This window comes from Manis pentadactyla, chromosome 4, assembly GCF_030020395.1.
Source record: "Manis pentadactyla isolate mManPen7 chromosome 4, mManPen7.hap1, whole genome shotgun sequence".
NCBI classification, from domain to species: domain Eukaryota; kingdom Metazoa; phylum Chordata; class Mammalia; order Pholidota; family Manidae; genus Manis; species Manis pentadactyla.
In genome coordinates this window covers 49,090,682-49,114,129 of record NC_080022.1, presented here as the reverse complement: position 1 = coordinate 49,114,129, position 23,448 = coordinate 49,090,682, and the positions used below count along the sequence as shown (strand labels likewise).

At 39.9% G+C, this 23,448-nt stretch overlaps 1 protein-coding gene across 1 annotated transcript in view; it reads right to left on the bottom strand.

The window, feature by feature from the left end:
• LOC130683214 (protein Hook homolog 1-like) overlaps positions 1 to 23,448 on the bottom strand; it is a 67,559-nt gene that overhangs the window by 29,471 nt on the left and 14,640 nt on the right. Inside the window, exon 6 of the mRNA XM_057499459.1 lies at positions 4,741 to 4,907. Within this exon, the coding sequence (XP_057355442.1) occupies positions 4,741 to 4,907 (167 nt within the window). The remainder of the gene's footprint in view (positions 1 to 4,740; positions 4,908 to 23,448) is intronic.

Below are 23,448 nucleotides of genomic sequence, written 5' to 3'. Positions count from 1 at the left end.
GGATTTAAATTAGAAATCAGTCACAATAAGAAGCTTAGAAAAGCCTTGAATATTTGGAAATTAAACAACATATTTCTAAATAACCCATGAGTCAAGGAAGAACTCAAAAGGGAAAATAGAAAATATTTCAAATGGAATAACGAAAGAAAGACAACCAATCAAATTTCTAGGACACAGCTAAACCACTGCTTAGAGGAAAACTTACAGTTTTAAAGGCTTATGTTAGAAATGAAGAAAGGCTTACAATCAGTCATCTAAGTTTCAACCTTAAAAGACTAGAAAAATGGAAGAGCAAATTATATCCAAAATAAATAACAGGAAAGAAAGAACAAAGATCTAAAATTAATTAACAGTATGGAGAGCTAATAAAGGGTGTTTGAAAAGATTAATGAAATTGATGAACCCCTAGCAAGAGTGATCAAAATAAATGAGAAAACACAAATTACCAAAACCAGGAATGAAAATGGTAATATCAGTACAGCTCCTACAGTCCTTAATAGGACAATAAAAGAATATTATGAACTTTATGCCAATAAATTCAACAACGTTAATGAAATAAACATCTACCTTGAAAAAGAAATTTACCAAACTGACACAGATGAAACAGAAAATCTGTAAAGTTCTATGACCACTAAAGAAATTATACCTGTCATTAAAAGCCTTTTCACAAAGAAAACCATAGACCCAGATTGATTTACTGGTAAATTCTATCCCACATTTAAGGAAGAAATAACATCATTCTTACATAAAATCTTTCAGAAAATAGAAGAGGAGAGAATACTTCCCAATTATTCCATGAGAGTAGCAGAACTCTGATAACAAAACCTGGAAAAGACATTATGAGAGAAAAAAGCTACAGATCACAATCTATTATGAAGACAGTCACAGAAATTCTTTCAACATATAAACAAACCAAATTCAGTCATATATGTATATAGAAACAGAATAAATATGACCAAAGTGGTTCATTTCCAGAATATGACTATATAACATTAAGAAATAAATGAGTATAATAAAAGAATGAAAAAGAAAAACCACACTACCATTTCAAGATGCAGAAAAATCATTTGACAAAAATCACCAAGTGAAGATAAACAACTCCTAGCAAGCCAGAAAGGAAGGGTAACTCTTCAATCTGACAAAAAGCACAATGAAAAACTCTACAGCTAGCATCATTCTAGATAGAACCTGAACATTTGCCCCCTTAAGACCTGGAACAAGATGTCTCTTTCTCAAAGCAAGAATTAATTCAAAGCAGAAATAATAGAGGGAAGATGTAAAGCTCTATTAATAGATTAGATGATTATAAATTTCTTAGGATTTTCTATATAAACAAGTAACTACTAGAATCAATAAGTGAATTAAGAAACTGCAAGACAGAAGTTTCAAAATACAAGATCAAGTTTCAAGATACAAAAGTTTCAATACACAGAAGTCAACTGTTCATCTACAAATTAATAGCTACTTTTCAGAAAAATTTAATTGCAGGTGTAATAGCATCAAAAACATAAAATAGTTGGGAATACAGTTAAAAAGACAAACAAGAATTCTCTGCTGGAAACACCACACAACATTGCTGAGAAATATTAAAGACTTAAATCAGTGAAGATACAGAGATAGAAATTCTCAATATAATTAAGATATCAATTATATACAATCTAAATCATAATCACAGAAGTTTTTTTTTAACAGAAACTGAACAGATAATTCTCAATCTTATGTGAAAATGCAAAACATTTAGAATAGCCAAAACAATTTAGAAAAGAAAAAACAAAGTTGGAATACTACCTGATTTTAAATGATTTATCATGGGGCTATAGTAATCAAGACATGCCATGTAAGAAAAAAAGACAAACTGATAAATGGAAAACTACTAAGAATCCAGGGAATGACCCAAATTTTATGGTATATCATTTTTCATAAACATACAAAGCAATCTGGAGTAAAGTTAAAATCTTTTCAAATGATGATACTGAAAAACTAGATACCATAAGGAAAATAAAAATAAATCTTCACCTCTCTCTACCAACATCTCACACTATTTTCAAAAACATAAACTCAAATGGACCATAACTTAAAAGTGAAAGCTAACACTATGAAGGTTCTAAATACCGGAGAGTATCTTTGTCTACATGGGAGTAGACAAAGATTTCTAGGACAGTACAAAAAATGCACTAATGTTAAAAATACTGGCAAGTTAAATTTCATCTAAGTTAAGAATTTCACTTTTTGAAAATCACCATTTAAAAAATGAAAAGGTAGGCTACAGAATAGATGAAATATTACTATATATATATCTGACAAAGGATTTGTATCCAGAATGTATTTTTAAATATGACTACAACTCAGTAATAAAGACAAACAATCCAATTTAAAAATAGGCCAACAATGTCCAGAGACATTCACAAAATATATCCCACAAAAACACATGAAAACGGGCTTATCACATCATTAATTATCAGTAAAATGCTAATTAAAGTCACAATTAGATACTCCTACATATTCTCTGGAATAGCTAAAATTAAGAAGACTGGAAAATCAAATTATGTTATGCAGGCAGAGCAACTACAAGTAGCAGCAACAACTCCTCATGGAGACCCATCTCAGCAATACAGCAATATTATTCTTCGTATTTGCAGCAAGAAAAAAAATTAGAAAAATTATGTCCAAAAGAAGACATACTCCATATACATATGTCTATTATCCAAAATCTGGAAACCTAAATGCCCATCTAAAGGAAAGTGGATAAACACAATGTGGTACAATGTGAGATAAGCCCATATAATGGAATACTATTCAGCAATATAAAAGAATTACAAACACATTCAACAATGTGGATCAATCTCACAAACATGCCAAGCAAAAGAAGCCAGTTACCAAAGAGTTCAGACTGCATGATTTAATTTATACCTATTTCTAGATCAGAGAAAACTAATCTATGATCAAGAATAATCAGAAGAGTAATTAGACTTTGGAAGGCAGGGTTTGACTGGGGAACATAAGGGAACTTTCTGCAGGGATAGAAATGAACTATATATTGGTAAAAGTGTGAGTTACACAAATGTGCACCTTTGTTAAAAACATGTCAAATTGTACTTAGTATTTATTCATTTCACAACATGTATATATTACCATGTTAAAAAAAATAATCAAAAACATACCAGTCTAAAAATAGTTTGCTTTTTACAAAGGTATGGGTTAGCAATTTTTAAATTATTTCCTGTGTGTTTTGGGATTGAGCATATGAGAAAATTTATTGAGGAAAATGGGAGCCAGGTGACTGTTGCAAAAGGAAGTTACATAATGGAAATGGAGAAAAAGAATGAACCCTGATGACACAGAGCTGAGATGGAAGAGGTCAATATGAATTCATTGTTCATACTAATATAAAAATAAATGCAGTTATATGTATAAACAAGTGTGTGAGCACTGGCAAGTATGAACCTGCATAAGTGTATTTCCTAGCTCTGTACACCACAGGGACCTAGAGCAATGACAGAACAAAAATTCATCTGGAGCATAGACCTTTGTTTCTGAACAACATTATCCACACTAAAAGGATTCAGGGCTCCTTGGAAATAATTGATTACAGAGTTGGGAAAGGGGAAGGACAAGATAAGGCTAGAACATTTTGTTGTTTCAAAAAAAGGTAAATGCTCAAAGAAGGATAGCACTATGTTGAAAGGACACAGGGGTCAACTGAAAGGGTCCCTAATGGTCAAATCTGGGACAACTCCAGCATCAAAATAAATGATGACAGTAATGAATTTATCATCTATTGAATTAGAGTCCATTACTAAATGGAATGCATGATCCTGGGTTGATTTCTGAACTGGGGGAAAATTTTTGCTACAGAGGACATTAAGACAACTAACAGAATTTGAATATGATCTGTGGATTAGATAATATTGTGACAGTAGCAAATTCCCTAAGTTTAAACACTACACTGTGGTTTATAAAAGACTATCCTTGTTCTTAAGAAATGTGTATCAAAGTATATAGGGGTAAATGGGCATGTCTCCAACTTACCCTCAAATGGTTTAGAAATAAAACATTTGTACATCTAGCAGAGACTGCTAACCCAAATGAAGAAAACTGTAAAACAATTGTTGGATGTGAGTAAAAGGTATAAAGGAGTTCCTTGTACTATTTTTACAACATTTTTTGTAAGTTTGAAATTATGTAAAAAAATACAAAAATATACATACAGTTAAAAAATACAAAAACTACACACAATTAAAGTGCCTGCACTCAAAGCCATATAGTTCGAGCCTCAGTGGTAAACACACAGGAGATAATCAATGTTTATTAAAGATAAGATGTACACTTTTTTTTCAAAGAAGAAATGTAAAAGTTAAAGTGAAAAGCATCTTTTTGCTTCAGATTTGAAGTTTTTCCATTTATTACCAAGTTCCCTCTCCCTCTCCTTAGAGATGTCCCCCTTTTCCCAAGGTTCAATAATTGCTCTCTTAAATTCCTATTGAACTTGTCCATGGACTTCACTTGGACCTTACTGACTTGGACACGTTATTTAAATTGCTTTTTATATACACATCCCACCTGCCTACTGGATTGTAAGCCCTTTGAGGACAGGAACTACTTATATTATACTATTTGGTATTTTCAGTGTTTAATGAGTATCCTAAATATGATTATTCTGCTTAATAATTCATTGCTTATGATTCTTTAGCTACTAGTTTAGCAGATAGAACTCCACAGGATTTCTACTAAAAATGCTACCTGAAGTTTTCTTCCTGTAATTGTTTCAGTTGTAAATGTGCATGAAAATACTTTTTTGCAACCATTGTATTTGGATCATCAAAAGATCCATCCAACTGGTCAAGTTTTTCATTCATCATCTCATTCTCAGAAACTAGTGAACTCTTTTCATCTTGTAGTGAAGTCACCTAAAAAACAGACAAACATAAGCAATAATAGCAGAAAAGCTTAGATTAGATCCCACAGTCCTGCATTCTAATTCTGACTAAGCCATTAAATAGCTTGGTCAATCAGACTAGATAATTTAGAAAAATCCTTCCAACTCTGGAATTCTGGTTCTAGGAAATTTTGGGTCAAACAAAAGAAGTTAACTTGATTAATACAGTGAAAACAGTTAATACATATAAAGAGAACATCTTCAAAGTGTTATGTTTGCCTTAGCTCTGGGAAGAAAACGTTTCTAGGCTCTAAAATTTGATGTACCGATTAATCTCAGAAAATTAATTTATTCCCCATCAGGTATAAATTTATTTTTAGGAGGCTGTTACCTACTAAGCCGAAACACACACACATATACACAAAGTTACTGTTTTAGGCTCATAGTGGAGAATTACCAGTTATACAACATGTCTTCAGGGAACGAGCAAATTATTTGGTTAATGGATTACTTACAAAAAGCTGAACTGAATCCACTGGCACACTGAAACAAAAGCTTATGATTTAAAAGGGATAAAAGTGCAACTTTAGAACCACATCAATATCAGTACCTGATACACTTTAAGATGACTTACATATTTATGCAACAAGAATGATTTGGTCTCTCTGTTCTATTTCTTTTCCACTTAAAAATATCTTTAAAATTTATAGCTGAGGCTGTGATATCATCTTTTTCTAAGATCAGAAGTTTACATATGAATTTATTAATATTAGTTTGAATCAAAGTTGACCTATTGTGACTTCCAACATATTATTGCACAAGTTTGCTATTTATATTTTCAACAGGTAATTAATTCAACCCAGTTATGTGAATGAGACCACATACTGATACCCTGAGCTAATAACAGGAAATTAAAATAAAGCATCCAGCTGTAGGGGTCGGCCTATGGCCGAGGCTGAGTCCCACTATGGCGGAACACCGCCCTTCCACTGTAGCTGACCAATGCCCTAAGATGGCGCCCGCTTCCTGGGCGCCACCCTTCCTCCTGGTTTGGTGGCATTAGCATAAGGAAGTTGCTCCTATAGGCTTGCCCCATGTTTCCGCGCTCATGCTCAACTCATGCAGAAGGCATGCTACCAATCAGCTTAAAGGTCACGCATGATCTTGATCACCATAGGCCAGCTTCCTTTATATAAGGCATAAGCAGGAAAGAGAAAGAGAGTCTCTCTCCTCTCATTCCTCCTCTCACTCGCTCTCTCCGGCTGTTGCTTCTTCTCACTCACCTTCTCCCGACCTTCGGAGCAACAATAAAGAACTGAAGTGAACCAGGTCTGTGTACGTATCGCTGTCGTCACCGCCACAAGGAGCGAACGCGATATCTGATGCCGAAACCCGGGAGTTTTTTCTCCAACCACCCAGAGGAGAAACTGGCGGATGCAGACGCCATAGAGCTTCTTACCCTGAAGCAGTACCAGTGGACTCCATTCGGAAGGATCGTTCAGGAGGACACCTCGAAAGAGGAGGGTGAGTGGATCAACAAGCAAAACGAAAGTAAGCAGCCGAGGTGGGGATTTCTATTCTGTCTGTTCGTCTTGTTCATCCTTGTGCTTATTATTGTGTTTGTTGTTGCTAAGTATGTTAGATGAAGTAAAGGCGCCAGTGAAAGTTCACGGGATAGCGACAAAGCAAGGAAAGTTCGCGGTATAGCAACGAATGTAAATTAGTGATAAGAGTACCCCCTACCTGTAGACATCAGGAGTATATCTTAATCTCTTCACTATTAACATGGGGTCTGAAGGGTCTAGACTGAGAGCAGAAGAGCCTTTGAGAGCACTCCTGAGGGCCAACGGAATACCATTAAAAACAAACACCGCAAGGGCTTTCCTCCACACGGTAGAGAAGCATGCTCCGTGGTTCCTAGATGAAGGAAGAATCACTACCCCCGTGTGGAAAAAGTTAGGCGAGGATCTGCGCAACGCAGATTGCAGGGAGCCGCTCCCAGCTGGGACGCTCCCCATATGGGGGTTGGTTACGAGCTGCCTAAAAGAGAATAAACCTAGTTGTAGAGAGGCCATAAGGGAAGGAGAGGAGGTTCTTGAGGAAGTGAAAGAAGAAAAAGCCTCTGCGAGAGCATCTGAAAGAGGATCTACACAGGGGGTGTCCTCTGATGAGGAAGAGGACCAAGAATTATCAGGAGAAGTGTTAGAGGCTAGGGCTGCTCAGAGAGGACATCGGCCCACATTGTACCCCTCACTGAGCCAACTGAGAATAAGCAGAGAGGAAGGAGAGACTAGTTCAGCCCCTCTCCCCAATAAGATCAGTAAGGTAGAAGAGATTGTGCCAACTGCCCCAAGTCATCCATTTTGCTCTCCAACCTATAGAGCAGAGCCACCCCCTTACCAGAGTTACTCATGTTGTGGTGGCCAGGGGTGCCAAGAACAATTGGGCAAGAATAGATGGAGGGAATGGCTAACCATGGAGGGGAATGCAGCCTTCCCAGTAATAGAAGATCCAAACACCCAGTCAAAGATACCATCAAGCCCTAAATTTTAAGCTTGTAAAAAGCCTCAAGGAAGCTGCCACCACCTATGGAGTGCAAGCAGCATTCACTGTGGCCATAGTGGAGTCATTAGCCACTCAGAATCTAACACCAGATGATTGGGCTAATGTAGCCAGAGCATGACTTACTGGAGGTCAGTACCTGCTATTCAAAACTGCGTGGGCAGAGCTTTCACAAGACACTGCCCGGCGCAACGCTGCCGCAGGGAACAGTAAAACCTAGAGATGCTGATGGGCACAGGACCTTACTTAGGACAGCATAATCAGATAAATTACCCGCCTGCAGTGTATATGCAAATAGCTACAGCAGCTGTCAAGGCCTGGAAAACACTCCAGGGCTCTGGTGATTTACAGGGTCAACTATCCAGAGTACTCCAAGGATCAAATGAGCCTTACGCAGATTTCTTGGTGAGACTGATGCAAACCGCAGGCCGTATGTTTGGAGATGCTGACACAGCCATGCCCCTAGTGAAACAGTTGGCCTATGAGCAAGCAAATAAATGGTGTAAAGAAGCTATCAGGCCTTGGAAAAATAAAGATTTAAATGTGTACCTCAAAGTTTGCCGAGACATCAATGATAGTGTAGTGCAAGGACAAGTGATAGCCACAGCCATAACTCAGGGACTGCAACAGGCGCGTAGCAGGGGTACCCCTCCCGGGGCATGCTTCCATTGCAAGCAGATGGGTCATTTAAAGCGAGATTGCCCAAAATTAGGCGGAGGAGGAGCCAGTGTGACCAACATCAAACCACAACCGAGATTATGTCCCAGATGTAGAAAAGGAAACCATTGGGCAAGAGAGTGCAGATCAGTAGTAGATGTGGAGGGATGCCCACAACCCCCGCAGCAGGCAAAAAACGGGAGGCCAGGCCCCCCACCTCAGGGCCCTCAAATGTATGGGGTGATCCAACAAATTCCCAGGACACATTTTCATCTGACAGATGAAGGATCCAGCTTGGAGTTGAAGAACCAAGGAGAGCCACCACAGGGAGCGCAGGAGTGGACATCCGTGCCACCACCAGACTCGTAGTGACACCCAAGATGGGGGTCCAGTTAGTAGAGTCAGATTTTAAAGGTCCATTACCTAAGGATACAGTGGGACTCCTATTGGGCAGGAGTTCCACAACCAAAGCAGGATTGATAGTACACCCAGGAGTTATTGACCCAGATTTTGAGGGAGTAGTAAAGATTATGGTCTCCTCCCCAAGAGGCATTACAGCCATCAATTCTGGAGACCGCATTGCTCAAATTCTTATGCTTCCTAGTAAGCATAGACAATATGGACATAAAAACATGAAAAGAGGTCAATCAGGATTTGGATCATCTGGGGCCCCTCTGACCTGTTTCACAATGGAGCTGGGAGACAGGCCTATGCTTGTCCTGAAGATTAGAGATAGGAACTTCTTAAGACTATTAGACACAGGGGCAGATCGCAGCATTATAAGGGAAGCTGAGTGGCCTAAAGATTGGCCTCTAAACCGAGCTGCTCAGACTCTAAGAGGGCTGGGCATAGCTCAAGCCCCATTATGTAGTGCTGCCACACTCCCCTGGAAAGATCCGGAAGGGCATGAGGGAGTAGTTCAACCTTATGTGCTGAGCATACTGGTGTCTCTCTGGGGAAGAGACATACTGACCCAGATGAATCTTAAACTAACAACAGAAACCTTCTATAGTAATCAGGCAAAGTCCATTATGAGGAAGCAGGGCCATACAGGGACCGGAGGCATAGGAAAAAACTTGACTGGCAGAGAGACACCCATCCTGCTCTCAGGAGTGGTACCCAGTAGGATTGGAGGCCCAGGACTGGGTTTTTCCTCGGGGCCATTGAGGACAGACAAGAACTAAAAATACAATGGCGATCAGAGGAGCCCGTGTGGGTTCCTCAGTGGCCCCTTACTAAAGAGAAAAGGGAAGCACCCCACACATTAGTGCAAGAGCAAATTGCTGCAGGGCATCTTCAAAGTTCTACTTCCCCATGGAATACACCCATATTTGTCAAAAGAAAGAAATCAGGAAAATGGAGATTTCTGCATGATCTAAGAGCTGTAAATAATCAGATGATTCTCATGGGATCAGTACAATTAGGTTTACCATTGCCTATGGCCCTGGCAAAATATTGGAAGACCATTGTAATAGATATCAAAGATTGTTTCTTTTCCATCCCTCTTCATCCTGAGGATTGTAAAAGGTTCGCCTTCACCATACCAGCTGTCAATCATGGTCACCCAGATGAGCGGTATGAATGGAAGGTGTTGCCACAAGGCATGGCGAGTAGCCCTACTATGTGCCAATTGTTTGTACATAAGGCCCTGGCAGAAGTTAGAAAAAGTTCCCTGAAGTGATTATCTATCATTATATGGATGATATTCTCTTATGTCATGAAAGGAACAGTGTAGTAGAAGAAGGCCTCTGCTTCTTGCAAGAACATTTTAAACAATGGGGCTTAGAACTAGCACCAGAAAAGGTACAGGTAACTTGTACCAAACAGTATTTAGGAATAAAATTGGAAGATACTATTTTTAGACCATTAAAAGTGATCATAAGAACAGATCATCTAAGCACCCTAAATGATTTTCAAAAACTCCTTGGAGATATAAATTGGGTAAGGCCATTCTTAAAGCTTACAGATGAAGAGCTCAGTCCATTATATGAGACACTGAAGGGCGATTCTGATTTATCATCTCCGCGCTCTCTCAGTAAGCAAGCCAAGGAAGCCTTGAGACTAGTCCAATCCCGCTTGCAGCTTGCCCAGGTAGATAGAATAGACTATGGCAAATTGCTATTCCTTATAGTGATACCCAGTAATAATAGCCCAACAGGGGTACTTTGGCAGGAAGGGCCAATTCTCTGGGTATATCTGGCCCACTCTCCAGGAAAAACATTAAGATGGTATCCTCAGAGTATAGCTGATTTGATCATCAAGGGAATCAGGACAGCTATAAAAACATTTGGGATTCCCCCAAACATAATAATAACACCTTATACTGCTGAGCAGATTGAATGTCTTACTGTATGCTGTGATGCATGGGCTGTTGCTTACACCATCACCAATGCTTCCTTTGACAACCACTACCCAAAACATCCTTGGCTACAGTTCTGCCTCTCTAATCCCGTCATCTTTCCTAAAAACACAAGATGTAATCCCATACCCAAGGCTAAGGTGGTGTTCACTGATGGGTCAAAGAATGGCATCGGGACTGTGGTCACTGGTGACCAATCTTGGACATTCAGTTTTCCAACCACTTCAGCCCAACAAACAGAGCTGTTGGCTGTAGCACAAGCCTTTACACTTTTCTCACAGGAACCTTTTAACCTTTTAGCAGATAGTCAGTATGTAGTGAATGCTGTGTCCATCTTAGAGAATGTAAGTTATATTAGCCAGTCTTCCCCCCTTGCCAGTATTTTTAGAAAGCTACAACAATGGATCTGGGATCAATCAACACCTTTCTTTATTGGACATGTAAGAGCCCACACTTCCCTCCCAGGACCCATTGCTGAGGGAAACAGACGTGCCGATGCCCTGACCCGTGAGTCTAACATCTCAGTGATATTTGACCATGTAGAACAAGCCACACAATTTCACAAACAATTTCATGTGAATTCAAACACCCTTCGCTTAAAATATAATATTACTAGAGACCAAGCTAGAGCCATAGTAGTAAGTTGTAAATGGTGTGTTACACTCTTACCCACCGTTTCAGAGGGAGTCAATCCAAAGGGACTACTACCCAATCACATTTGGCAAATGGATGTCACTCATATTCCAGAGTTTGGCAAGATGAAATATATTCATGTGTCTGTTGACACCTGCTCAGGCATCATTTTCGCCTCTTGCCATACAGGGGAAAAAACTAGAGATGTCATAACTCACTGCCTTCAGGCGTTTTTGGCCTGGGGAAAACCCAAGCATGTAAAAACTGATAATGGACCAGCATATACATCCCAATCCTTTCTTAGATTTTTAAGGGTAATGGATATCACCCACACCACAGGTATTCCCTACAACCCTCAAGGGCAAGGCGTGGTAGTGCGCACCAACCTGACCCTTAAAAATGCTCTCTATAAACAAAAAGGGGGAATAGGGGCAGACTTCAGATCCCCCAGAGACAAACTTAACATCATATTATTCAGTTAAAATTTTTTGACATTAGACAAAGATGGCCACAGTGCAGCAGAGCGGCATAATCGCCGTTCCAGGCCTAAAGACATGCCCACAGTTATGTGGAAGGATGTATTGGAAGGATCATGGAAAGGCCCGGATCCAGTGTTAATCTGGAACCGTGGCTCTGTTTGTGTTTTCCCACAGGACCGAAACAATCCCATCTGGGTGCCTGAATGCCTGACATGGAGAGTGGCAAGACCAGAACCGGAAGTGCGAGATGCCGACCCGACTGATGCTGATCCTGCTACTGATCCTTCAGCAGGCGATAGCGGAACCCAGAGAACTATGGGGTCTGGTGAAGGCTTTGCCTCTACCACTCCTGGTGACTGAAACTGCACATACCTTTCCCGCCTTTTTCTCTACCAATAGTACACTTAATCTCCCATATCTGCCCTTTGACAGCTCTATGTGTTACTGGCATTCCTTTTCATAACCTCTCTAAGCTGCCAATCTGTCCAGGGAATTAGGCAAGATGTTATCCACCAATTGGTCCAGTGAGTTTGACATGCTCAACACTCAGCTACGGCTAGAAATATTGAATGTTAGTTCCCAAAAGGTAGAGGCGCTGTCTGTAGCTCAGTTTGCTGAAGCTGTGCTAAATGCCACCAAAGCCTGGTCAGGCATGGGTGTTGTGGGTATATTACTCCTTGTAGGTCTTCTCCTACTTGGGAGAAAAGTTTGTTCCATGCAACGGCAACATCGGGAAGTGCGGATGGCTCTGGTGCAGGCCATGGCAGCTATAGAGGAAGGCATCTCCCCTAGGGTGTGGCTCAAAATGTTGGACCAGTAGTCAAAGACGGGTAAGATCAGGAGGTACGCATACCAACCTAAGACAGGGAGCAGACCTTAGCTGTCTGTTGCCCTATGACGGGTAAGGATGCTGTGCCTCCCTGACAACCTAAGACAAGCATGGTACCCGAGCCTCATTGTGTTAAAAAACAAAAAAGGGGGAGATGTAGGGGCCGGCCTACGGCCGAGGCTGAGTCCCACTATAGCTGAACACCGCCCTTCCACTGTAGCTGACCAATGCCCTAAGATGGCGCCCGCTTCCTGGGCGCAACCCTTCCTGGTTTGGTGGCATTAGCATAAGGAAGTTGCTCCTATAGGCTTGCCCCATGTTTCCGCGCTCATGCTCAACTCATGCAGAAGGCATGCTACCAATCAGCTTAAAGGTCACGCATGATCTTGATCACCATAGGCCAGCTTCCTTTATATAAGGCATAAGCAGGAAAGAGAAAGAGAGTCTCTCTCCTCTCATTCCTCCTCTCACTCGCTCTCTCCGGCTGTTGCTTCTTCTCACTCACCTTCTCCCGACCTTTGGAGCAACAATAAAGAACTGAAGTGAACCAGGTCTGTGAACGTATCGCTGTCGTCACCGCCACAAGGAGTGAACGCGATATCCAGCGATGGTTCTAGTCATCTTCCTTAACATCTTCTTTATCCCATAGTGATGTTTACATTAGGCTCACTCTGTACCTGCCTTGGACCCTCTCCCTTTCTCTCACTCTATTTCTGTTTTTTCCTCTCTCCTGTCTTTGTCTCCCTCTGAGCTATTTAAGAGACAGGAAGTTTGAAAAAGCTGAAGAAAAAAACCACAAAATAACATTTTATGCATATCAACCATATTTTACATTTTCAATATGTTTCCTTACTTAAAATATATATATATGAATTTCTATAGCTGGAGTCCCTTTAGTACACTGTACCCGGTCCCAGTGATTCTTAGGCACACTAGAATTTGAAATCACTGTCTCAAAATGTAAGCTAATGTTGTACAATGGTGGGCAAGAGTATTTTCCTTTAACATACTATTAGCAAGAATGGTCACTGCTGCTTCCGTAAGTGGAGTGCTACCTACACCTACTGCCACAAGGTGCTATGAGTAAGAGCTGGGAAAGGCAGAATAAAGAGCAAGGGGTAAGCTTGCCACACTGTGCCCCAAAGCCCCTAATAATCTTGAGTGGCAAGACTACTTCAAGAACTTCAAAACTTCACACTAAAATCTCAGGAGAGCTTTTTATTCTCTCTTTTTTTTTTAAGTACGCATAATCAGCCCATCCTCCTGACTTCACTGAGTCAGAATTTCAGTTGTTCCAGAATTTATAACCATGATCTGCACTGAACCAACACAGTTCCATATTTAAATCGCAGATTCAAACTTCACTGCCAGTTTTCACCACAGAATCTCTGTTCTTGCGTCTTTATTTTGAATAAAATATGTTTGCTAGCTGGACTGTGTCAACAAGCAGTTTTTTCAAGAAGGGCTTGTAAGTTTGCATCTGAGCTCTTCATCTGGGTAGTGCTGTTTCCTTGCCTCAGCCTTTTGTGGATATTGCTCCCCAGTATTCTGGCCTTGAGGCTGTAGGAGAGCCTGATCTTTCCTGTCTTTGAGATGACTTATGCTTCCTATCCGAATGACTGAGTTGTTGTTTTTCTTTTATTCTTGAAGTTCAACAGCTTAACTAGGATAAGGCTTGGCGTTAAGCAATTATTCACTGATTTCTTTCTGTATACCTGCAATTACCTTTTAAACCTCATTTTGTTGTCCTACCACCTACTGTATTTTAGTGATGTGTTTTTATGACATTGTTACACAACATGAAGAAAAAGTTATTTTCTAAGCTTGACTAATCTCTTTTACATTTCTGTTTTTGATCTGTAATGTTCGCACACATGTCGTGTTTTTATTCCTTTTATTTAGGTCTTGCTTCACTGGCAGTCAAGATACCCTGTGTTCCAGTGTAGTGTTGAAGATTTCTTTGATACCCTCTCCCTACTGTGGCCAAGACCCAGTATGTGCTTCCCTCTAAACAGAGACTGTTTTCTCTCCACACCACTCTAAAGCCTTGTGAATGGTCAGGGAAGGTTGGGGCACCAGGTGAGGCAATGATAATCTTTTTACAACATGTGTGCTAAGCTTTCACTTCTGAGGTTTAAGAACTTATATCAGGGTGGTAAGAAGTGGATTCCATTCCCATGGAGGAATTTCTCTGGATGTAAGACTCCAATTTGGTGAGTTGCCCAACAGCCTTTGTTTTTATCTAAAGGAGGCAAGCCCTTAGTTTCTTCTTAGCCATTATTTCTATTCCTCCCCAAAGATAAAACAAAAGGAATCAATGAGTGAATATCCTTTGATTAGGTAAACTATAGTAAGAAGTCTCAAGATTTTTGTTAATTCCCCTGCATGGGCTGGGGATAAGGGGGCACACCAAGATGGCGGCGTGAGTAGAGCAGTGAAAATCTCCCAAAACCACATATATCTATGAAAATATAACAAAGACAACTCTTCCTAGAATAAAGACCAGAGGACACAGGACATCATCCAGACTACATGCACACCTGTGAGAACCCGGTGCCTCGTAAAGGGGATAAGATACAAGTTCCTGCCTGGCGTGACCCGAGCGCCCATCCCCCCAGCTCCCGGCGGAAGAAGAGTAGGCAGAGCGGGAGGGAGAGGGAGCCCAGGACTGCTGAACACACAGTGTGTGCGCAGGGCCCTGGATACTAGGGAAACAGAGCTGCAAGAACGGTGAGCGGGTACTGGCGCCGGAGGACATAAGAAAAGCGAGAGGCCATCTTTTTTTTTTTCTGTTTTGTTTTTGCTAGCGCTTTTTGGAAGTCTTAAAGAGATAGGGACCCCAATATTAGGGAAACAGGGCAGCAAGACCGGGAAGCAGATGCCTGAGGCTGGCGCCAGAGAATAAAGATAAACGAGGGCCATTTTCTTTTATTTATTTATTTATTTAATATTAAAAAAAATTTTTTTTTTCCTTCTGGTCGTTGTTTTGTTTTGGTGGGTGCTTTTTGAAAGTCTTAAAGGGGCAGGGCGGGCCACTTAATCCAGAGGTAGGGAATCCAGGGATCTCTGGGCACCCTAACCCCTGGGCTTACGGAGATAAATAGCCTCCCAGCTGCTCCCCCTCAAACACGACTCCACCATTTTGGAGTAGCTGCCCGAGCCAGGCCACGCCCACAGCAACAGCGGAGATTAACTCCATAGCAGCCGGGCAGGAAGCAGAATCCCTGTCTGCGCGCAGCTACCCAGCACAAGCCACTAGAGGTCGCTGTTCTCCCAGGAGAGGAGGGCCACAAACCACCAAGAAGGGAAGTTCTTCCAGCCGTCACTAGTTCCAGCTCTGCAAACTGTTCCTATCACCATGAAAAGGCAAAACTACAGGCCGACAAAGATCACAGAGACAACACCAGAGAAGGAGACAGACCTAACCAGTCTTCCTGACAAAGAATTCAAAATAAGAATCATAAACATGCTGACAGAGATGCAGAGAAATACGCAAGAGAAATGGGATGAAGTCCGGAGGGAGATTACAGATGCCAGAAAGGAGATTACAGAAATGAAACAAAATCTGGAAGGGTTTATAAGCAGAATGGATAGGAAGCAAGAGGCTATTGATGGAATTGAAACCAGAGAACAGGAACGCATAGAAGCTGACATAGAGAGAGACAAAAGGATCTCCAGGACTGAAACAATATTAAGAGAACTGTGTGACCAATCCAAAAGGAACAATATCCGTATTATAGGGGTCCCAGAAGAAGAAGAGAGAGGAAACGCAATGGAAAGTATCTTGGAAGAAATAATTGCTGAAAACTTCCCCAAACTAGGGACGGAAATAATCGAACAGACCACGGAAATACAAAGAACCCCCAACAGAAAGAATCCAAGGAGGACAACACCAAGACACAGAATAATTAAAATGGCAAAGATCAAGGACAAGGAAAGAGTTTTAAAGGCAGCTAGAGAGAAAAAAGGTAACCTATAAAGGAAAACACATCAGGCTAACAGCAGACTTCCTGACAGAAACACTACAAGCCAGAAGAGAATGGCATGATATATTTAATGCAATGAAACAGAAGGGCCTGGAAGCAAGGATACTGTATCCAGCATGACTATCATATAAATATGATGGTGGGATTAAACAATTCCCAGACAAACAAAAGCTGAGGGAATTTGCTTCCCACAAACCACCTCTACAGGACATCTTACAGGGACTGCACTAGATGAGAGCACTCCTAGAAAGAGCACAGAACAAAACACCCAACATATGAAGAATGGAGGAGGAGGTATAAGAAGGGAGAGAAGAAAAGAATCTCCAGACAGTGTATATAACAGCTCAAAAAGCGAGCTAAGTTAGGCAATAAGATACTAAAGAGGATAACCTTGAACCTTCGGTAACCACGAACTTAAAGCCTGCAATGGCAATAAGTACATATCTTTCAATAGTCACCCTAAATGTAAATGGACTGAATGTACCAATCAAAAGACACAGAGTAATAGAATGGATAAAAAAGCAAGACCCATCTATATGCTGCTTACAAGAAACTCACCTCAAACCCAAAGACATGTACAGACTAAAAGTCAAGGGATGGAAAAACATATTTCAGGCAAACAGCAGCGAGAAGAAAGCAGGGGTTGCAGTACTAATATCAGACGAAATAGACTTCAAAACAAAGAAAGTAACAAGAGATAAAGAAGGACACTACATAATGATAAAGGGCTCAGTCAAACAAGAGGATATAACCATTCTAAATATATATGCACCCAACACAGGAGCACCAGCATATGTGAAACAAATACTAACAGAACTAAAGGGGGATATAGACTGCAGTGCATTCATTCTAGGAGACTTCAACACACCACTCACCCCAAAGGATAGATCCACTGGGCAGAAAATAAGTAAGGACACGGAAGCAATGAACAACACAGTAGAGCAGATGGACCCAATAGACATCTATAGAACTCTACATCCAAAAGCAACAGGATGTACATTCTTCTCAAGTGCACATGGAACATTCTCCAGAATAGACCACGTACTAGCCTACAAAAAGAGCCTCAGCAAAATCCAAAATATTGAAATTCTTCCAACCAACTTTTCAGACCACAAAGGTATAAAACTAGAAATAAATTCTACAAAGAAAACAAAAAGGCTCACAAACACATGGAGGCTTAACAACATGCTCCTAAATAAACAATACATCAACGAACAAATTAAAATAGAGATCAAGGAATATATAGAAACAAATGACAACAATAACACAAAGTCCCAACTTCTGTGGGACGCAGCGAAAGCAGTCTTAAGAGGAAAGTATATAGCGATCCAGGCACACTTGAAGAAGCAAGAACAATCCCAAATGAATAGTCTAACATCACAATTATCGAAATTGGAAAGAGAAGAACAAGTGAGGACTAAAGTCAGCAGAAGGAGGGACATAAAAAAGATCAGAGAAGAAATAAACAAAATTGAGAAGAATAAAACAATAGCAAAAATCAATGAAACCAAGAGCTGGTTCTTTGAGAAAATAAACAAAATTGATAAGCCTCTAGACAAACTTATTAAGAGAAAAAGAGAATCAACACAAATCAACAGAATCACAAATGAGAACGGAAAAATCATGACAGACTCCACAGAAATACAAAGAATTATTAAAGACTACTATGAAAATCTATATGCCAAGAAGCTGGAAAACCTAGAAGAAATGGACAACTTCCTAGAAAAATACAACCTTCCAAGACTGATCAAGGAAGAAACACAAAAGTTAAACAAACCAATTACGAGCAAAAAATTGAAACGGTAATCAAAAAACTACCAAAGAACAAAACACCCGGGCCGGGCGGATTTACCTCGGAATTTTATCAGACACACAGAGAAGACATAATACCCATTCTCCTTAACGTTTTCCAAAAAATAGAAGAGGAGGGAATACTCCCAAACTCATTCTATGAAGCCAACATCACCCTAATACAAAAACCAGGCAAAGACCCCACCAAAAAAGAAAATTACAGACCAATATCCCCTGATCATTGTAGATGCAAAAATACCTAATAAAATATTAGCAAACCGTATTCAAAAATACATCAAAAGGATCATACAAGATGACCAAGTGGGATTCATTCCAGGGATGCAAGGATGGTACAACATTAGAAAATCCATCAACATCATCCACCACATCAACAAAAAGAAAGACAAAAACCACATGATCATCTCCATAGATGCTGAAAAAGCATTTGACAAAATTCAGCATCCATTCATGATAAAAACTCTCAGCAAAATGGGAATAGAGGGCAAGTACCTCAACATAATAAAGGCCATATATCATAAACACACAGCCAACATTATACTGAACAGCAAGAAGCTGAAAGCTTTTCCTCTGAGATCGGGAACTAGAAAGGGATGCCCACTCTCCCCACTGTTATTTAACACAGTACTGGAGGTCCTAGCCACGGCAATCAGGCAAAACAAACAAATACAAGAAATCCAGATTGGTAAAGAAGAGGTAAAATAGACACTATTTGCAGATGACATGATATTGTACATAAAACACCCTAAAGACTCCACCCCAAAACTACTAGAACTGATATCGGAATACAGCAAAGTTGCAGGATACAAAATTAACACACAGAAATCTGTAGCTTTCCTATACACTAACAATGAACCAATAGAAAGAGAAATCAGGAAAACAATTCCATTCACAATTGCATCAAAAAGAATAAAATACCTAGGAATAAATCTAACCAAAGAAGTGAATGACCTATACTCTGAAAACTACAAGACACTCTGAAGAGAAATTAGAGGGGACACTAACAAATGGAAACTCATCCCATGCTCGTGGGTAGGAAGAATTAATATCGTCAAAATGGCCATCCTGCACAAAGCAATATAGAGTTTTGATGCAATCCCTATCATATTACCAGCAACATTCTTCAATGAACTGGAGCAAATAGTTCAAAAATTCACATGGAAACACCAAAAACCCCGAATAGCCAAAGCAATCCTGAGAAAGAAGAATAATGTAGGGGGGATCTCACTCTGCAATTTCAAGCTCTACTATAAAGCCACAGTAATCAAGACAATTTGGTACTTGCACAAGAACAGAGCCACAGACAAGTGGAACAGACTAGAGACTCCAGACATTAACCCAAACATATATGGTCAATTAATATTTGATAAAGGGCCATGGACATACAGTGGCGAAATGACAGTCTCTTCAACAGATAGGGCTGGCAAAACTGGACAGCTACATGTAGGAGAATGAAACTGGACCATTGTCTAACCCCATATACAAAAGTGAACTGAAAATGTATCAAAGACCTGAATGTAAGTCATGAAACCATTAAACTCTTGGAAAAAAACATAGGCAAAACCTCTTAGACATAAACATGAGCGACCTCTTCTTGAACATATCTCCCCAGGCAAGGAAAACAACAGCAAAAATGAACAAGTGGGACTATATTAAGCTGAAAAGCTTCTGTACAGCAAAAGACACCATCAATAGAACATAAAGGAACCCTACAGTATGGGAGAATATATTTGTAAATGACAGTTCTGATAAAGGCTTGACATCCAAAATATATAAAGAGCTCACATGCTTCAACAAACAAAAATCAAGTAATCCAATTAAAAAATGGACAGACGAACTGAACAGACAGTTCTCCATAAAAGAAATACAGATGGCCAACAGACACATGAAAAGATGCTCCACATCGCTAATTATCAGAGAAATGCAAATTAAAACTACAATGAGGTGTCACCTCACACCAGTAAGGATGGCTGCCATTCAAAAGACAAACAACAACAAATGTTGGCGAGGCTGTGGAGAAAGGGGAACCCTCCTACACTGCTGGTGGGAATGTAAGTTAGTTCAACCATTGTGGAAAGCAGTATGGAGGTTCATCAAAACGTTCAAAACAGATTTACCATTTGACCCAGGAATTCCACTCCTAGGAATTTACCCTAAGAATGCAGCAATCAAGTATGAGAAAGATCAGTGCACCCCTATGTTTATCGCAGCACTATTTACAATAGCCAAGAATTGGAAACAACCTAAATGTCCATCGGTAGATGAATGGATCAGAAGATGTGGTACATATACACAATGGAATACTACTCAGCCATAAGAAGAGGGCAAATCCTACCATTTGCAGCAACATGGATGGAGCTGAAGGGTATTATGCTCAGTGAAAGAAGCCAAGTGGAGAAAGAGAAATACAAAATGATTTCACTCATCTGTGGAGTATAAGAACAAAGGAAAAACTGAAGGAACAAAACAGCAGCGGAATCACAGAACCGAAGAATGGACTAACAGGTACCAAAGGGAAAGGGACTGGGGAGGATGGGTGGGTATGGAGGGATAATCGGGGGAGGAAGAAGGGAGGTATTAAGATCAGCATGTATAGGGGGGGTGGGAGAAAGGGGAGGGCTGTACAACACAGAGAAGACAAGTAGTGATTCTACAAAATTTAGGTATGCTGATGGACGGTGACTGTAATGGGATTTATAGGGGGGACCTGGTATAGGGGAGAGCCTAGTAAACATAATATTCTTCATGTAAGTGTAGATTAAAGATAACCAAAAAAAAAAGAAAGAAAAGGTGGATTACTCCATGATAGGATAAAACTAACTGTAAATCAACGATTAATGATTGCTTTAAATATCCTTAACCTTGATCACTTAAATGGTGTCAGATGATCAGCTATGGAGGTACACTTTTCTGATAATATTCTTTTCTCTTAAAAAAAAAAAAACAGTTCCTGTGTGGTAACCTTCAATGAGTTCTACACAAGGGTATAAAGGGCAGATCAAAGTGTGGGCAAAGGGTCTCTTTGTATTTATACAGAGGATCAAAGCCTAATTTGGCTACCCAGAAAATGAACTAAGATACGATACGAAGAAGAACTTCCAACATCAGCACTCTCTGGAAGAGTCATACCAGAAGATTATTATCAAAAAACCTCAACAAAGATACAGGCGATGCTGCAGTTGTAGCTGCATTCATCCCACCGGTTCCTGGACTTGCCATTGGAATGAAGAAGGAGATACCTAAGCTGGCCTGTGCATACAGTACAACAACAAATTTGACTGGATCTACACTGTTGGAACTCAACCAAGAATTAGGAGAAGTGCAAGTTGTAGTGCTCCAAAATCGTACAACTACAGACTATCTACTGTTAAAAGAACATACGGTATGTGAACAATTCCCAGGAATGGGCTCTTTTAATTTGTCTGATTTCTCTCAGACTGTTCAAGTACAGTTGGACAATATCGATCATATCATAGACAAATTTTCACAAATGCCTAGGATGCCTAACTGGATTTCTTGGCCTCACTGGAGATGGCTGGTAATTATAGATCTGCTTTGGTTATGTAACTGTATTCCTATTATGTTAATGTGTGTGCGCAATTTAATTAGTAGTTTAAAACCTATACATGCTTAAATTACTCTACAAGAAGATATGTCAAAGAAATAATCAATCTCCCCATGTTTTCTTCCATCTGCTACCACTATAGCTTTTCTTCTTCCTTCCTAATTACAACCCTTAAGTAGAATTCGTGCCTCATATCAAATTTACCAAGTATCATAATTCCACCAAGTGCTAAAGATACCTCAAGACAAATACTGGGCATAGAAGCCACAGGGCATAAATCTGCATAGAAGTAAAAAGCTAACCATTTCAAACAATAAGGCTTCTCTCTCACTTTCCAACTTTACATTTCCCTGTATGGCCCCGGAAGATGACTGGTTAGCCAGAGACGGGTAAGATTCCTCAAGGGAGGAGCAACCTAAGACAGGCACAGTCACAGGGGGGCCATCAGGTGAGAAATGGGGATCAACAGAGGTGAGGCTTAGAACCTCTCCCCCACTGTTTTGAGAGAAATCTTCTGCATCCGTGGATGATTTATTGCCCTTGTCTAGCTTGGATTAACACATAGTCTACAGGCACACACCTGATCATCTACATTTGCTCTCTTACAACAATAAACTAAGTTTCCTACCTTTATCTTACATCTACCTACCACTTCAGCATTTTATTAAAAATAATAATAATAATAATAATAATAAGGGAGAAATGTGGGATCCACATATAAATCAAGTATAAAAATCAAACGAATATTCATATTTGACCTGATTGTTTATGGTTCATAATGCGTGATCAAAACCGAAAGTTTCTGTGATGACTGCCCTTGCACTGTTCACCATGTAAGAACTTATTCACTATGTAAGAATTTGTTCACTATGTAAGAACTTGTTCATTATACTTTAGAAAATTGGAGACTGTTGAGAATTAGGCTTGGGGTTGATTAATGATTGTGCATTGAGTCCCCTATACAGAATTTTATTGTTTTTAACAACCATTTGATCAATAAATATAAGATATGCCCTCTCAAAAAAAAATGCTGTAACTTGGGATGTCTGCAGTTTTCAACTAAAATACTGAGATCATATTTTCTTCACTGTGTTACAAAAATTTAAATCTTTTAACTTACAATTTTGTGTTCTTCACTGAATAATAGTTTCTCAGTAAACTATACAGAGATCCTTCATGAGACTGGTGATACCTGAATGATTCAATACTCTATTCTTTAATGAGGCATTCTCGAGGGCCAATATGACCTTCTTAGAAAATAACACATATTAGATGCTTTCTATGTGTGCGCATGGGTGTTACTGCATGAGATGAATGTGGTTAGGAAAGATAAAGTAACAGGCAGAATTTCCCCTAGTACTGACACTCTGACTTTGTTCAAATACAAACACTGGCTTTGTTCAAACATAGAGAACTAATTTTTTAAGATGAAGTTAAAAGACCTGGAGTCCAGTGCTGTCCCTGCCCTATGTAGCCGACTCACCCTGACCAAGTCACTTCTCTTGCCTTATTGGCAAGCCCTTGAGGGTTAGAAATATTACCCAGGACTATCATTATATATTTATCTTAAGCAGTAATAATGCTACCACAACCCTTGTCCTGGTCCTCAGACTTTTGAGAGAGTCACCTATTTATGAACCTCATTATTTGAACCAAAAAATGTAATTTTACATATAGTATATAACACATTTAA